The sequence below is a fragment of the Osmia bicornis genome, chromosome 1 (assembly GCF_907164935.1).
Source record: "Osmia bicornis bicornis chromosome 1, iOsmBic2.1, whole genome shotgun sequence".
Taxonomy (NCBI): Eukaryota; Metazoa; Arthropoda; class Insecta; order Hymenoptera; family Megachilidae; genus Osmia; species Osmia bicornis.
Genome location: NC_060216.1, coordinates 11,646,130 through 11,663,040, shown reverse-complemented (window position 1 = coordinate 11,663,040; position 16,911 = coordinate 11,646,130). Strand labels below are relative to the sequence as shown.

General features: G+C 37.1%; 6 protein-coding genes across 6 annotated transcripts; all 6 read right to left on the bottom strand.

Moving 5' to 3' along the window:
- Positions 1-57: 57 nt before the first annotated feature.
- Positions 58-1,421, bottom strand: LOC114878540 (40S ribosomal protein S3). The gene is made up of 4 exons (XM_029192459.2): positions 1,313-1,421; positions 607-929; positions 351-538; positions 58-278 (listed from the first exon to the last, which is right to left on the bottom strand). Exons 1-4 carry the CDS (start codon positions 1,343-1,345, stop codon positions 94-96), a joined length of 729 nt encoding a protein of 242 aa, XP_029048292.1. The 5' UTR covers positions 1,346-1,421; the 3' UTR covers positions 58-93.
- Positions 1,422-2,223: 802 nt separating this feature from the next.
- LOC114878528 (odorant receptor 4-like) lies at positions 2,224-3,823 on the bottom strand. Its single transcript, XM_029192440.1, has 6 exons — positions 3,458-3,823; positions 2,945-3,387; positions 2,789-2,888; positions 2,613-2,723; positions 2,382-2,537; positions 2,224-2,298 (listed from the first exon to the last, which is right to left on the bottom strand). Exons 1-6 carry the CDS (start codon positions 3,821-3,823, stop codon positions 2,245-2,247), a joined length of 1,230 nt encoding a protein of 409 aa, XP_029048273.1. The 3' UTR covers positions 2,224-2,244.
- A 360-nt stretch (positions 3,824-4,183) lies between these two features.
- On the bottom strand, positions 4,184-5,856 carry LOC114878529 (odorant receptor 4-like). The gene is made up of 5 exons (XM_029192441.1): positions 5,057-5,856; positions 4,903-5,002; positions 4,729-4,839; positions 4,489-4,644; positions 4,184-4,423 (listed from the first exon to the last, which is right to left on the bottom strand). Exons 1-5 carry the CDS (start codon positions 5,854-5,856, stop codon positions 4,370-4,372), a joined length of 1,221 nt encoding a protein of 406 aa, XP_029048274.1. The 3' UTR covers positions 4,184-4,369.
- Positions 5,857-6,347: 491 nt separating this feature from the next.
- LOC114878556 (odorant receptor 43a-like) lies at positions 6,348-8,277 on the bottom strand. Its single transcript, XM_029192476.2, has 5 exons — positions 7,472-8,277; positions 6,913-7,012; positions 6,736-6,846; positions 6,469-6,624; positions 6,348-6,404 (listed from the first exon to the last, which is right to left on the bottom strand). Exons 1-5 carry the CDS (start codon positions 8,275-8,277, stop codon positions 6,348-6,350), a joined length of 1,230 nt encoding a protein of 409 aa, XP_029048309.2.
- A 2,065-nt stretch (positions 8,278-10,342) lies between these two features.
- Positions 10,343-12,124, bottom strand: LOC114878555. The gene is made up of 5 exons (XM_029192475.2): positions 11,289-12,124; positions 11,129-11,228; positions 10,898-11,008; positions 10,672-10,827; positions 10,343-10,590 (listed from the first exon to the last, which is right to left on the bottom strand). The coding sequence occupies exons 1-5, from the start codon at positions 12,092-12,094 to the stop codon at positions 10,540-10,542; spliced, it is 1,224 nt and encodes a 407-aa protein (XP_029048308.2). The 5' UTR covers positions 12,095-12,124; the 3' UTR covers positions 10,343-10,539.
- Positions 12,125-14,734: 2,610 nt separating this feature from the next.
- On the bottom strand, positions 14,735-16,237 carry LOC114878553 (odorant receptor 4-like). The gene is made up of 5 exons (XM_029192473.2): positions 15,444-16,237; positions 15,281-15,380; positions 15,078-15,188; positions 14,856-15,011; positions 14,735-14,785 (listed from the first exon to the last, which is right to left on the bottom strand). The coding sequence occupies exons 1-5, from the start codon at positions 16,235-16,237 to the stop codon at positions 14,735-14,737; spliced, it is 1,212 nt and encodes a 403-aa protein (XP_029048306.1).
- Between the last annotated feature and the right edge of the window lie 674 nt (positions 16,238-16,911).

The following is a 16,911-nucleotide window of genomic DNA, read 5'->3' as shown; positions in this document are numbered from 1 at the left end:
ACATGACACAATATCATGTTGTCATGATATTGATATTGAAAGGAAAAATAAAAAATCTTTCCTTTTAAAAGTTTATTTTCATTTATATATAAATTACACCGCAATTGGTGTTGGCTGTGGTAGATCTTTCGAAGCTTTCACTTCGGATGTTGGTTGTGAAGGGAATATTTCATCTTTTGGTTCAACAATTGAAACAGAGTCTGGCAGAGGTTTCTTCGGACCTGTTTTGCCTTGAGGATCATATGGGAGCATAATTTTTACTTTGATACCAAGCACACCTGGGAAAAAATAATTTAAATTAAAAACAATTTTGGCTTTTGTTTATTTTTATATGATTTTGTTAACTATACCTTGTCTAAGAAGTACATGACGTGTTGCAGTATTAACATATTCATTGGTAGGTTCACCAGAGTGAATCATCAATCCATCAACAAATTTCATTGATTTTGCTCTCTGTCCACGCAGTTTACCACTGACAACAACTTCACAACCCTTGGCTCCTGATTCCATAATAAAACGGAGAACTCCATAGCAAGCCCTAAAATTATGTACAAATATTATAATCAGCAAGCTATATCATAAACCAATATAAGTCTTTAAACGAACCTTCGAACAGCAAGACCTCCAATTAATTTAAAACGTAGGGATTCTGCTTGAGCAATAGCACATAGTCCACGAGTTGCAACTTTCTCTGCATACAATTCAATATTTTGTGTTTCTTTGAAATTGAATCGTTTCTGTACAACAGAAGTTAATTCTCGGATTCTACGACCTTTTTCTCCAAGAACACTTTGTGTATGAGTGGCCAGCAAAATAATTTCGGTACGGTGAGGAGTGACACGTACTTCCACTCCTGAATATCCATCTTCTGAGAGCTCACGAGTTAAGAACTCATTTAACTCGGCTTTGAAGACACCATCTCCGACAAACTGAAAATCAAATTATTAACCATCTCATTAACCATAAATCAGTTTTTTAATCACTTACAAGTTAACCTAAAAAAGCGTATTTGTTGATATAAGTGAACTAAAAACAAACGTAAGATATAATTACAGCTCTTGAATATATTTAACTTTATTTAATAATAATTATAAATTATTTCATTATAAATAAAAACGGATATTTTAAAACGTTTATTATATACGAAGTACAGCTAAGTATAAAAACAGCTGAAAGCATCCATGTCATCTACAGTTTTCACGTGTCATATACGCTTATTTTCTGTCAAAATAATCTTTCTTTTGGTTTTATTACTATGACGAATGTCATATTTTTGTAAATCATTGATCGTGGATGATTAAAATTCACAAACCTTCCTCTTCTTTGAGATAGAACGATTGTCCATGTTTTATGCTGGCGCTACAAAAGGAATCGACAATCCAAAAGACTTAACTGGAAGCGGAAACAGAACAACTTGCCTACAGTACACATAGAGTCAAAATAATACTTTAGATACAATAATATTGATTAAAATCTTAAATTTGCATTTATTTGTTTATAAAAATTGACTGTTATTTTTCTAAAAAAGAAATGATGTAAATTAAAATATTCTAAGTCTAATAAATTACTTTATTTATCTAAATAGAAGTTAGGAGAAGAGATGGCGCTTTTTTGATAAGATGGTGCCATCCAATGTTGCCGAAGAGAACTATAATTCCATTTATTTTTTGCGCTCCCGATCGGCAAAATCGAAAAGCTCATTTTTAGCCCAATACGGTAGATGGCCCCACATGTTTTTTCGCTGTTGGGGTCTGTTTGTAGTATTATACCCAGCCCAGTCCCCTTGACCCTGTGCTGTTTAGTTTGTTGGTGCTCGGCAACTTACGATCTCTGTATAGTACTTGTTAAAATAGAGTGAAAAGACAGCTTCTGCGAGGACGTAACAAATATATAATTAAAAATATCCTCAACATTACATTATTATAAATTAGGTTAAGTTTAAATTGTTTTTTACCGACCGCTGGAAGACGACCGGCAACATTTTTGTATCTTATTTTTCGAGTCACCAAAAATCCTCTTCACAAATATTGTTTTTATCTAAAATAAAGCTATCTACAAAGTTTCAGTCAAATCCGATTCGGCAGGTTTTCGGAAGTTTAGCTCAAACACCGACGAGAAACTACTAGTCTCTCGTCGGTGGCCCAAACAATTAATGAATCGAGTACAAATTATAGCAAATTTTGTCAGAATATATTTGTTACATTTTATACGAATAGTTACACAGATAATAGAGTAGTTCATGAATTATATAATAACTGTTCGAAGGAAACTTAGATACCCCAACGATGACTTAAGAACCTATAACGATAAGATGATAATTAATGACTAATTGCTAGTAATATAATATGTAAGTTATCAATAAAATATTTGTGGAAACATACGCTTACAAAAGTAGACAAGGATAAATCAACTACACCGCCAGCGCTAAGTTTTGCTGGATTATTTGATATAGCTATGATCAAGATAAGTCCGTGTATTGTTTTAGTTGGTAACCGGTACCATTCGATCTTAAAACAGGATGTTCCAACGCTACTACTCTATAATGTACAAAAATAAGTAATCGAAATAATAATAATGTTGATGGATAATTTTAAAGATTTAAAAAAATGTACCTTTTCCATTATGAGCTCGCCAATGTAGCATAATATGAATATATTAAACGTTAGAGATATCAATAGCATCGTATATGTCGTAAGTCCAATTATGTTCCTTTGCCTCCAATCCTAAAGGGAACGAAAATATACATTGAACTTATTAAATCATGAAAGAATTTTGGACTTCAACGCACCACTATACAGTAATATTCGAGCAAGCATATCAAGGATGTAGAGCCAACAAACTCCAAAAAGCACACTTCTTGCAAAACACTTTCTACCACTGTAGAAAATCTGCAAACCATCGTCAATAATTAATCATCTTTATTAAAGAAGTATGTAAATTGTACCTCAAGATACGTAGATGATGTTCAACGATCTCTATCAATCTTTTGTTTAGATCAACATTCCTTTTGGCCATTTTACCATCAACGAGATCGTTCAAACGAGACAGGACGATGTCGATTTGTCCACAAGCGTGGGTGGTGAAAAGTGCAGCTAATCCACATGCACCAGCTGTCACCGAATAAATAACGTATCCGCACATACAGTGCACGATGTACACCAATTCGTAAACAGGACTTTTTTGGACATCGTAGAGAGCACTGTATGTTGGATAGACTAATGGTTTGATTGTACGATTATTTTGATCGACGAACGTTCCTATCGCGTATTGCATGATGGTATGATAAATGGTACCACCGCTGTACATGAATATTATACAGAGTATCGTCAGGTTACGACCAGTTTTCCCATATTTCAGCATCATTTCGCGGTTCCTGTGAAATTCCACCTGCCACATTCGGTTTCTGGTTTGTCTGATTTACGTAGGGAGGTTCCTTTAGAACGCTGAGGACACTGACCTGTTTCCAGTCGGTTTGCACCTGTTCGATACATTTCTCAATCTTTGGTTTGCGTATACTGAGAGCCCAATATTTCAACAGCGAAATCAAACAGAAGATGAGGAAGCCGAAGAGCTTCAATATTATCAACGTATCTTTTTCCTCGTAGACGATGTGCAGGATGAACGGTATTATAGCGAAGAAGAATACCAAATTGCTGAGTCCGAATGCGATTTCCGACAAAAATCTCTTGCGTCCTTTTAACGATGGCCAAATACCGATGGACGCTAGGATCCATCTGTTGTGGTTTGTTACATAAACGATATCGCTCTCGTAATTTTGATTTTGCGAAGTGCAATCGTACTGATCTTGAACGATGAGATGCATGCTCGATGACAGTTCAGAAACGACTGATCACGGGACATGGGACACATTGATTGAAAGGTTATCGAGCTGGTGGTTGTGATATCGTGTGCGTGCATCCCCTTTGACTGTGGTCAGATCGATTACCACTCTTATTGTTAGACGAGTAATGTATGAAATTATAACAGAAGGTAACCATAGGTTCTATAGAATGGTACTTCGAGCAAGAGGGTGCACATAAGACATAGTAGCGCACGATTTATTGCAGTTTGAAACATGTATTATATTTTCGTACGCGTTTTATTTGTAGTTTCTTTGTATTTATTTTTTGAGGGTGTAAGTGTGATTAAGTGTATCACGTAAATTGTGTATTACAATGTCATTTAAGTGTCAGAGTCTTAATTCAGGACGATAAGACACATTTAGCTTTGAAGAAATGATATGTAAAAAATTTAATGAATTCATCTGGATTAATTACTGTTTGTAACATAAATTCCCACCGGAGGTGGATTGTTAATTTATTAATTGTTGATGAGAATAGAGTTAGAATAAAAAATTTGAAATCCATCATCAGTCTGTAACTGTTCGAAGTAAATTCATGTAAACTACAGATGTTTTCACTACCTGAAATTGATTTAATATCAAATGTTTGACTGCCTATTTTAAGGTAAAATATGATTTTCACTTACAACGGTGAATGTGTTCAATGATAACTCGATTATTTTCCCAGCGGTCAATTTTGGTGGATTTTGCGATATGACGTTTAGCAAGATGAGATCGTGAGCTTTCTTTGCAGGTAGATTGTACCAATCAATTTCATAGGAGAGAGTACCGATTTGACTACACTGAAGAAATGATTATGTCTATTATAATAGTACCTGATTTCAATTTTAAAGGGACCTAATTATCTGTGACCTTTTTGTAAGTACCTGTTCAGTTAAAACCTCCCCTATATAGCAGAATATAAATATATTAAAAGTGAAGGAAATTAACAAAGTGAGATATGTCATTACCTTCACCATATCGCTTGCTCTCCACGACTAAAAGTATGATAACATAGACACAAATTATTTTTAGAAATAGTCATTAAAATAATCATTTACCATTATACAGTAATACTCTAGCATGCACATAATAATCGTGCATTCCACGACTTCCGTTAAACAAATCTCTTCCAAAGCTTCCTGAACGATCTTCGAGAACCTGAAATTCAACCTAAGTTTCTCTACTCCATCACTATCATTTCTCATCTCTTACCTTAAAATCTCCACGTGATTATAAACGATACTGGCAAAAAAGTTACGATGACCATCTTTCTCCGGCTTCTCGTTCGTCAACTCCTCCAACCTTTTTAATTGTATCTGAATTTGTCCAGATATATGTGTAATAAATATTGCAAGCAAACTGTATGCACCAGTGGTAACTGTATACATAATCATTGCAGTAACAAAGTGAATGCAGAACACGAACTCGTATGCTGGAGTAGATTGAGAGTCGAAGAACGCATTGTAACCAGGATAAGCCAATGGTTTGACAGTGGCGTTGCTTTGTCTTTTGTCCTTAGATAAAAATTGCATTATGGTGTGATACGATATACCACCACTAAACAGGAAAACAGCGCAGAGAGTGATGAGATTTCTGCTAAACGCTGAGTACTTCAACATGATGGAACGATGAGTTTGATCTTGCACCGTTCTCCAGTCTCGTTCTACATGCTCGATGCAGCGTTCAAAGTCTGTCCTTTTTAGGATAAGACAAATATACTTAATCGTGGACGATAGACAGAAGCCGACTGGACCAAACAGTCCCACTTTTGTGCTGATGGATCCCTCGAAAAAAATGAAACGACCGGATGGAATCAGGATGAAGAGCAATGCTGAATAGCAGAATGTTAACAGAGCTATGGAAACGAGCTGTTCTAATCTGGTAGCACGATTATTAACGAGAGGCCATATGCCTATGGGTTTTAGAGCCCATTGGCACATCTGAAGAGCGTAATGTATGTCGGCTGAATAATAAGAGTTTTTCTGAGCAACGTCGAAAGATCGATCGTGCATCATGGCGATACTGGTGCACGCGATCGACTGAATGAAAGGGTTGAAAGTTTTAATACGAGTGTGTTAGGACGCAAGCGCCGCTTTTGTCTTTGATAATTACATGCGAGCTTTGAAAAATACAGAGTATAGAAGCACAGAGGGTTCGAATCGTTAATAATTACAGAGATGTTTTTTGCAAGTTGCGAGTTGCAAGTTGCAAGTTGTAGGGGAAAGCAGAATGGTGAGCAGACATTGTTTAATCGGACAATGAGTGTGTTGTTATAGTACTGCGAAATTTGTGATGAAATTTGTACGGCGTATATTGTTATAAAATGCAAACCAATGTGTGTAAATGCAAACCAGTTCATACTTATCATGACTATATCTGTTTTATTAACATAGTATAAATTAATTTCACGTGTAATTAATTAGACAATCAATTAGAATAAAATATGTCACTTACCTCGATATTTCAACAGACTATTATATAAATTTTAAATCTTAATTTCTGATCAGAACTCGGTGATCGTCTGCAGCACATTCAGGTAAACTAACGACGATTTTAATATCTGCAAATTATTAGTGTCTGAATCGTTAAAAGTCTCGTATTTATATGTACAGTGAATCACGTACAACGCCAAACATGTTTAAAGACAGCTCAAAAATCTTGCCAGCTGTGAGTTTCGGTGGATATTTCGAAATGGCGAGCAAGAGAACGATGTCACGCGCCTTTCTCGCCGGAAGATTGTACCATTCGGTGTCGTAAGAAGCGGACGCGACTTTGTTCCCCTGATACAACACTCATGTCTATTATGACAATGATTAAGTATCCTATGTTAAGGAATTGATGAATAATGAGATGAACACGTGTGAATGAGTCCATGAGTATCTCGAGAGTACCTGTTGCAGAAGAAGCTCCCCCAAATAACAAAACATCAGTATGACGAAGATAAAAGAAATCAAGAGAACCGCGTAAGTTAATATGGCGACTGAATCACTAGTTGCCCATTCCTGAAACATGTCAATGTTTTTACTTATTTCCCATACCATATTTGTAATTGTATCTGGGCTGTTTACCATTATACAGTAGTACTCCACCAAACATATTAGCATCGTAGACACTATCACTTCCATTAAGCATATTTCACCCAATGCTTTCTCAACGTACTTGGAGAATCTATAAATGTTCATTGTCATCTAATACTAAATTTACCATTAGAATTATGCTAAGGTTTGTTTATTGTCAGTTCAAAGGAACTACGGTATAAGTGGTGGGGATGGTTAGGATCTCAGTCAGCGGGCGCTTATCCAACTTATGCTGTACTGTACACTTCCAACATTGGAAACCATCATTCCCAGGATGGGCAATGGAGAAATCTAGTAATGCCACAAAGCGTTTTCAATGGGTGCTTCTTTGGTTGGCTCACATCTGTGGGGTCACTCCCAGGGGGCGTATCCCTTGTGTACTCGCTGGTACGCATGCTTTGACTCTGCCTCAGCATAAGTTAGATATTCCGTTATTCTAAATCCCTAAATCCCGTTCTTTTAACGTTTCTTTGAACTGATTAAAGTGCTTGTGATTGTACACCCAAGTACAATGCAGATCTCAAAAAAGTCTATAATTCAATATTCTCACCTTAATATCTCCACGTGATCTCTTACAATAATCGCCAGACGAACTTCCTTAGGTTTCTCTAGCACCCCTCTATTCGTCAGCTTTTCCAGCCGTAGTATTTGTATCTTCATCTGACCACAGGCATGACTGGTAAAAATAGTCGCCATGCTGTAGGCAGCCATGGTAATATTACCGGTCACCATTACATAAAAACAATGCGTAAAGTAGACTATTTCATAGGTAGGACTTTGTTGGACGTCGAAGAACGCCTCGTAGCCAGGATAAGTAAGCGGTCTGATGGTCACGTTCTCCATCTTCATCTTCGAAAGCAACGGCATAAACGTGTGGTAAGACAGGCCACCAGTGTACAGAAACATCGCACATATGGTGATGAGATTGCGTCCCATGGTTATATATTTGATCATGACATCGCGATGATCTTGATCCTGCAACATCTTCCAGTCTCTTTCGACATGTTTGATGCATCGTGCAAATGCATGGCCCTTCAAACACAGATAAATGTATTTAATTAGCGATGTTGTACCGAACACGAGTGGACCGAGAAATTTAACCCTTGTATTTATGTCTTTCTCGTAGACCAAGACGTAATGGCCACATGGTACGATGACGAATAGTATAGCGGAGCAGCATGTGATCAGCAACGGTGCAGATAGCGCACGTTCGAGTTTGCTCACGTTGCTGTAGACGAAAGGGTAAATACCGATCGGTTTCAGGATCCATTGGCAAAGTTGAAACGTGTAATGTATGTCGGTGTCGTAATGCCTGTTAGGTGAACGATCGTCACCATTGGACGAACAAACGTGCATCTCGACGCCTTCGACGCACGACGACGAGTGAACGACGTCGAGGGCGACGCAGGCGCGAAACACAGGTGACTGAGAAGAATGAAGTTATACTTTGTGATCGATACCAGTAACGCGCCGTAATCACATGTTGCTTCACGTTCGTTGCAATCTGTTGTGAGTGCAAACAAGGGATAATTTTGCCTTCAGTGGAGAACGTGAAAAGATATATTTCTTGAAATATATTCTATAAGGTAAATACAATACATTCTTATTTAACAAAACGATCTGTTTTTATGTTGTAAGTGTACGAAGTAAGCTCAAATATGCCAATGACGATTTTAACACCTGCAATATAAAATAGGTTCTGATCAAATATGATACTTGAATTCTGCAGTCTAGAAGTAATTAGTTTCATAGACTATTTACGCTGCAAAAGCTGTTTAATGATAATTCAACGAATTTTCCGGCTGTTAATTTTATGGAAGAGTTGGATACAGCAACCACTAATATCAACCCCAGTGCTTTTCTCTCTGGTAAACGGTACCAGTCGATCATATAAGCTGCTAAGCCAATCTTTCTGTACTACAAAATTAAAATAATTCAGGTAAGATCAATTAGTTTCACTATTTATTAGAGAAATAAGGTACCTGTTCCGACAAGATTTCACCGATATAACACAGTATGAAAATATTGAAGGTAAAGGATATAAGCAATGTACAATACGTCATTGTTCCGATAGTTTCATTCTGTTCCCATTCCTAAATAAAAATAAGATTGACAACAAAATATGTTAAATATAACTTGAACAAGAAATGTAATTTCTTACCGTGAGTAGATAATAGCCTAGAAAGCATATATTCATCGTACAACCGACCAGTTCGACCAAACAGATCTCATTTAGAAGCCCTTCGACTTGTGATATAAACCTAAAAATCATGATAGCGTATTTTATTCATCTTGTTGACCGCGTTTGTCTGATACATCCAATAAAATTGAATCCCCCAGAAATAATAAAATATTTTGAAATTATTAATATACAAAAATTCACAGAAAACCATCTAACATTTCGATGCAAATAAAAAATTTATTACCTAAGTATCTGCAAGTGATGCTCGACAATGTCTCCCATCCTTCGTTCGTGCGTATCCAGGTCAACCTTCTCCGCAATCCCATCGACCAATTTCTCCAATTTCCCTATAAGAATCTTGAATTGTCCACAAGCGTGCATGACGAACACCCCGGCCAGACTGCACGAACCAACGGTAACGGAGTATATCACGAATCCAGCCAAACATTGCATCAATTGCACGATTTCGAAGGAAGGGCTGGTGCGTGGATCAAGCAAGCCGCGATAAATCGGGAAAGCTTGAGATCTCACGGTTTCGTTATCAATTATCTCCGTCCGTTTGCTGCACAAAGGCATCACGGTGGTGTAGAAAAATCCCCCGGAATACATGAATCCTGCGCAAAAGATGGCGATAGATCTGCCTGCTTTAGCGCTCTCGATTATCATCTCCCTGTCCTCTTTGTATTGTATCGAGCGTGTTCGAGCCCAGTCTAAACGAATGCTCTCGATACATTTGCTTATCTTCTCTCCTCGCGACACCAGGATGTAATATTTGATCGCAGCCATCACACAGAAGCTGAGTGGACCGATCATCTTGATCTTGGTGTCTAGATTACCCGTCTTGTCGAGCACGGTGCACAACGCGCACGGGACAAGGAGAAAGCCTATCAGGAAGACGCTGATCAACGTCAGAATCACGGAATTGATTTTTTCGAAGGTTGTCAGACACAACGAAAGCGGCCAGATACCGATCGGCTTCAGAACCCAACGGTTCATTTGGATACTGTATATCCAATCGTCCTTAAGCGGGATATTGGTGGGTGCAATCATATTGACTAGTTGAAAGTGCACGCACAACTGACAGGCAACGTGAACAATAATACATCGATTACCGAAGAGCTTCGGTTTCGCGCATGTGCAATTATAACCACCCACATTACTGCAATTAGATGCATCGAGGAAAGTTGGTGCAATTCAAGTCTCCTTGATTCGCCGTACGGAGTTACCTACAACGTGTGTTTGTTTTTGTAGAAAAATTGAGTAAATTGAATTAAGTGAACGCGTTAATATTTGTAATTAATAGTATTCCTAAAGATTGGACAGTTCTATGGGTGATATGTATCGTTTTGAATAATGAAATGCTTTATGTATTTGACATTCTACAGGTTTCTACTCGAGTTTACATAGGTGATATGTTCATAGTAGGTGTGTCTCAGTTATATCGTTTGTCGTAGTATATTTATATACGTGAAAGCAGTTTTGATCACCTAAAACAGTAAGCGATTTCAATATTCCCTTTTTCTCTTTAATGAATAAATTTTTGTTTAGATACATATTATTCTACTTACATCGCCGAAAGTGTACATAGACATGTAAACTACTTTCCCAGCAGTGATCTTAGTGACGACACTTGACCTAGATATGATCAGAACTAGGTCAAGGACATTTTTATAAGGTAAATAATACCATTTTGTCGAGTAAACTGCATCAGCAATTCTGTTGCACTATTAAGAATTTTTTCAGTTAATGTTTATTATATTTTAAATAATTCTTATGTTAATGTTCCTTTGTTACCTGTTCCGATAACTTCTCACCGATATAACACATTATAAAAACGTTGAAGGTTACAGAAAATAGTACAACAACATAAGTAACTAAATTTTGAATATCGCGTCCCTCCCATTCCTAAAAAAATATACAATTGCTATATAATTAGACATACTTTTCTGTTCACAGGGGTAAATTTGACGAAGATTTAAAAAAGCTGACATAAATAGAAAAAATGAACGTAAGTTTTCAACATACCGTAAGAATAAAATAACAAAGAAGACACATGGCCAAGGTACATTGACACAATTCCAATAAGCATATCGGGCTCATAATGTGTTCAATACGCGATATCATACTGCAATCAATATAACAAGTTAACAAATAATTATACGTTGCAGAATAACAAGAGAATTACCTGAGGATTTTCACATGATTCTTCACGAACACCCCTATTTCATTCCGCTCGACATTCTTATCCAGTTCTTCCGATTCATTTACAAATTCCGTGATCCATATCATCAGTACATCCAATTGACCGTAAGCGTGAGATGCAAACACTATAGCCAAGCTGAAAGCACCAACAGCGGTAGAGTTTACGATGAAACCGGAAATAAATTGCACGACAAGAACGATCTCGTTGGTGGGGCTGGTGTCTACTGGTATCATCTTCGTGTAAGCCACACACGGCAGCTTGTGTATGGTTCTGGTTTCGTTTCCAACTTCTACAATTTCCATGGTAAACGCCATTACTACGCAATGGCACAAAACACCACCGTGCATGAAAATTGCACAAAAAGCCGCTACACTATGACCAAATTTTGCATTCTTTAGCATCACTTGTTGTACCTTTGATTTCGTCACAGACCGCCAATCGGCCTCAATATTATTCACACAATACCGTATATCTTTGCTACGTAAGAGTAATGCGGTGTAACTAATACAACCAGCGAACCAATGGGACATAGGACCCACTATTTTTATCTTCGAACGAAAATCTTGAGGTTCGAGAATTAGGTACGCTAAGCCTGGAACTAACGTGAAAATGATAAAGCAGTAACAAATTACTTTCAAAACTAATGAAAGGATTCTCTCAATTTTGGACGTGGAAGATGACTCGGGCCAGGCACCAATCGGTTTCAACAACCATCGGTTCAGCTGGAGATTGTAATCGCTCAGACGATCGAGATCGGCCTGTACGACCACGGGTTCATTGGTCATCATGACTACTCATCGAAGTCACAAAAACTACTGACTCAAGGATGTTACATTGAACAAGGTGGGCGTATGAAGTTGCTTAACGCTTGCGCAGATTTCTCTTCGTAGAACGTTGATCGATTTGTCTAGACTGCGCAACTTGTTGCAGTGGTGAACAGTATGCACTGTGTTCAGTACCTATTAGCGGTACGCTGGACAATGATAATGGGTTTGAGTATAAGGGATAGTTTGTCTTTTTCAAAGTATTATAAGGGATTCTATTGAAACGTGTAATGAAAAGGGAGATTGACGTTGTTCTGAACAGCAGGGATGGGTTCGTTGGGTGATTAAATATAAGGACTTGGAATGCAACAAATAAAAAAAGAGTAAGTTAGAAATGCAATGACTAATTTTAAATATAGTTTACATGTTTTAAGCCTATTTACAGAATTATTGTTTATCTACAGATCTGATGTAATACTATTTGTGTCATATGGTTTGGAGTAATATATTTAAATAAGCAAAAGCGGTTTTCATCACCTAGAATGTTAAATATGTCATAGATTTATCATGAAATATTAGTTTTAACTGATTGAAGAATAACACCACGTACACCAGCAAACGTATAAAAGGATATATGAATTATTTTTCCAGCAGTGAGTTTAGTCTCCACAAAGGATCTTGAAATGATAAACATTAGTTCGAGGACGTCTTTTTTAGGTAAATAGTACCAATTCGACATATAGACGGTTTCACCAACTTTATTGCACTGCCAAGAGTTTAAAATATAAATGTTTACCATCAGTCTAATTATTGTATTTTGCATTGTCTTTCACTTACCTGTTCTGTTATTGTCTCACTGATGAAACACAGTACAAAAATATTGAAAGATACGGAACAAAGTACGAGCGCATAACCAATTGCATTTTGATAATCCTTCTCGGTCCATGACTAGAAAAGTAAGAATCATTCAGTATTTTAATAATTAACACTTAACGAAACAAGGAGAAATTCAGATGAATTTAATTGCAAAAATAACGATACTGCTGCTATTTAGAAAATATAACATATGATATTTTCAAAATATGTATACGTTCCTTACAGTTTTCAGCGTACCAAAAGGGCATAGTATCCAAGCATGCATACACTAAATGTACATTTGCAGAATTCCATGAAACATATCTCATTCAGTATATTCTCAATACGCGATATAAAACTGCAATTAATATATTCGGCATAAACAAAAATTCCTCAGCATAAGGCAATGAGACAATCAACAAAACTTACCTCATAATACTCAGATGTTTATTCACGATGGTACCTATATCATTTAAATGATCACACTTATCATGCTTCCACGATTGATCCACAAACTCCGAGATCCACATCATCAGAATATTCAATTGACCATAAGCATGAGCTGTGAATATTGCAGCTAAGCTAAATGCACTGACAAAGCTAGAACTTACGATGATACCAGAGATGCATTGGACGACCAGGACGATATCGTTCGTGGGACTGGTATCAACTTGTATTAATTTTTTGTAAACCGCAACTGGTGGCACTCTTACGATCCTGGTTTCGTTTCCAACTTGAACAACCTGCTCGGTTAATCCGTTGATTACATTAAAGACCAAAATGGTAACCTGAAAGAAGGTCGCGCAAATGGCTACCACGTAACGACCGTATTTCGCATTCTTTATCATCACTTCCTGTACCTCTGGTCTTGTCACAGCTTGCCAATCACTTTTTATTTGCTCCACGCACCATTTTATTTCTTTATTGTGCATTAATAGCATGGTATAACCGATACCTCCGAGGGACCAGTGGCTAAGAGGACCCAGCACTATCAACTTCGTACGAAGATCCTCATCTTCGAGGATTATGTGCAACAGGCAAGGAATTACTGTGATTAAAATGAGGGAGTAGCAAATTATGATCAAAATTACGGAAACCACTCTTTCCGTTTTTGTGGTGACAGATGATGCAGGCCAAGCGCCTATGGGTTTGAGCAACCATCTGTTCAGTTGAAGACTGTAGTCGCTTAGAATATCGAGATTCGTCTGTATGACAATAGGTTTACTGGTCGTCATGGTGGCTCATCGAAGTCGGAGAAATAACTGAATCGAGGATTTTGCATTAGAGGAGTTCCAAACGTTTGCGCATGTTTCTTGAAATTACAGTGCGTCGATCGATGGAACCGGGCAATGCAACTTGTTGCAGTGCTTGCAACGCTTCTATGCTTACTGACGTTTGATGTTAATCGTTCGTAGCTGGTGCTGATCATTGTATCTTGAAATGTAAAGGACACTTTCTTGTTTGTTTTGTAGCTTTTATGAACATTGTTTTGCGTAAACTTTGATCATTCTATGAATATTCTTCTTTCAGGTATAAAAAGGAACTGCAAAAATACAAGAATCAGATTCCAACTTAGATTCCGACACCAACTTAATTCAGTGTTGCTGGGGCGATATGAACGATAAATTAAAAAAAATATACGTTAATCGAAGTGTTAATCTACGTTTTTGTAAGTCTAGAAATGGTAAGGTAAGAAACAAGGACCGCAGGCTTCAAACTACTTGTACTTTAGTACCTCTATTTTGCGCGTTTTAAATTTTGTATACAAAGTTATTTTTCAAATCTGAATTTATCGTAATGCCATTATGATCACAACATTTGGAGCAATATATTTAAATAGGCAAAAGCGGTTTTCATCACCTAGAATAATAAAGAGTAAATTTAACATGAAGCATTGATTTTGTGGGGTTGAATAATTATAAAAACGTACACTAGCAAACGCATAGAATGACATGTGAATTATTTTTCCAGCAGTGATTTTAGTTGTCACGTAGGACCTTGACAAGATTAGCATTAGATCGAGAATATCTCTTTCAGGTAGATAGTACCAATTCGACATATAAACTGCCTCGCCAACTTTATTACACTGTCCAGAACGTAAAAAATGAATGCCCATCTAGATTGTAATTACTTTGCATTATCGTTCGGTTACCTGTTCTGTTATTGTTTCACCGATAAAACACAGCGTAAAAATATGAAAAGAATAGGAACCAAGTACAAGCGCATAACTAATCATGTTTTGAAAATCTTGATTGGCCCATTCCTAGGAAAATGAAAAGTTTTGCAATTTTAGTAACACGTTAGCTTTGGCGGAGACAGTTTCAAAACGTACACTTCTCATTACTTTCAGCGTACCACAAGAATGTAGTATCCAAGCAGGCATGCGCTAAATGTAACTCTAAGCAGTTCCATGAAGCATATTCCATTTATTATAGTGTCGATATGTGATATAAAACTGCAATTAATGTTCTCGATATTACGAATAATTTCACAAAATAATAAAGTAAGGGAAGCTTACCTAAAAATTGTAAGATGTTTCTCCACGATGGCACGTATACCATTCAAATCAGCGCACTTATCATGATGTCTCGATTGATTCACAAACTCCGAGATCCACATCATCAGAATATTCAATTGACCGTAAACGTGAGCCGTAAATGCGGTAGCTAAGCTTAAAGCACCAACGAGACCAGAGGTGACGATGAAACCAGAAATTAATTGCACGACGAAGATGATCTCGTTCGTGGGATTGGTATCGACTGGTATCAGCTTTTTGTAAGCCACACATGGTAGCATACGTACGATCCTGGTTTCGTTTCCAACTTGAATAATCTCTGTAGTAAGTGTTTGTACTATATTATAGAAGACAATGGCAGCATGCATGAATGTCGCGCAAAAGGCGGCCACGTAACGACCAATTTTCGCGTTTTTTAGCATCACTTTTTGCACCTCCGCTCTGGTAACAGCATGCCAATCGCTCTTCATCTGCTCCACGCACCAGTTTATTTCTTTACTGTACATCAACAACGTTGTGTAATCGATACATCCAAAGACCCAGTGGCACAATGGACCGAAAAGTATCAGCTTCGTGCGAATATCATCATCTTCAAGCACCAGGTGCAGTATGCAAGGAACTACGGTGATCGTGATGAAGGAATAACAAATTACGTTCAAAATTAGTGAAATAACTTTTTCCGTTTTTGTGGTGGTTGATGATTTAGGCCAAACGCCTATTGGTTTTAACAACCATCTGTTTAATTGGAGACTGTAATCCAGATCTGTTTGTAGCGTGGTCGGTTTAACGGTTGTCATAATCACTGTTCTATGTTGCAGGAATAACTGAATTCGGGATTCTACCATGGAAAAGGTAAGAGCAATGAGTTACCAACGCTTGCGCATATTGCCTCGAAGCTCCTCCCTTTGATCGATTCGTCTGAATAGGGAAACTGCAACTTGTTGCAGTGGTGAACACTACTTTGTATGTTGCATGCTGCTGGAACGACGATTGTACGTTTAGGTGTAAGGAACATTTTCGCATTGTTTTATTGGATTTTTGTACTATAAATATAATATTAAAATTATTGACATGTTAATACCTATATTTTGCGTATTTTAAATTGATATACAAAGTTGTTACTTAGCTACAGATTTTTCATAGCATTTATGTCATACCGTTTGGAGCAATATATTTAAATAGGCAAAACCGGTTTTCATCACCTAGAATGGTAAAGAATGTCGTGGATTTAATAAGAAGTATTGGTTTTCTGTAGCTGAGAAATGATGAAAACGTACACTAGCAAACGTATGAAACGACATGTGAACTATTTTTCCAGCAGTGATTTTAGTTTCCACAGAGGACCTTGAAAGGATCATCATTAGATCCAGGGCAACCTTTTCAGGTAAATTGTACCAATTCGAGATATAAACTGTCTTGCCAACCTTACAACACTGTCAAGAATTTAGAAAATCAACAATTATTACAAGTT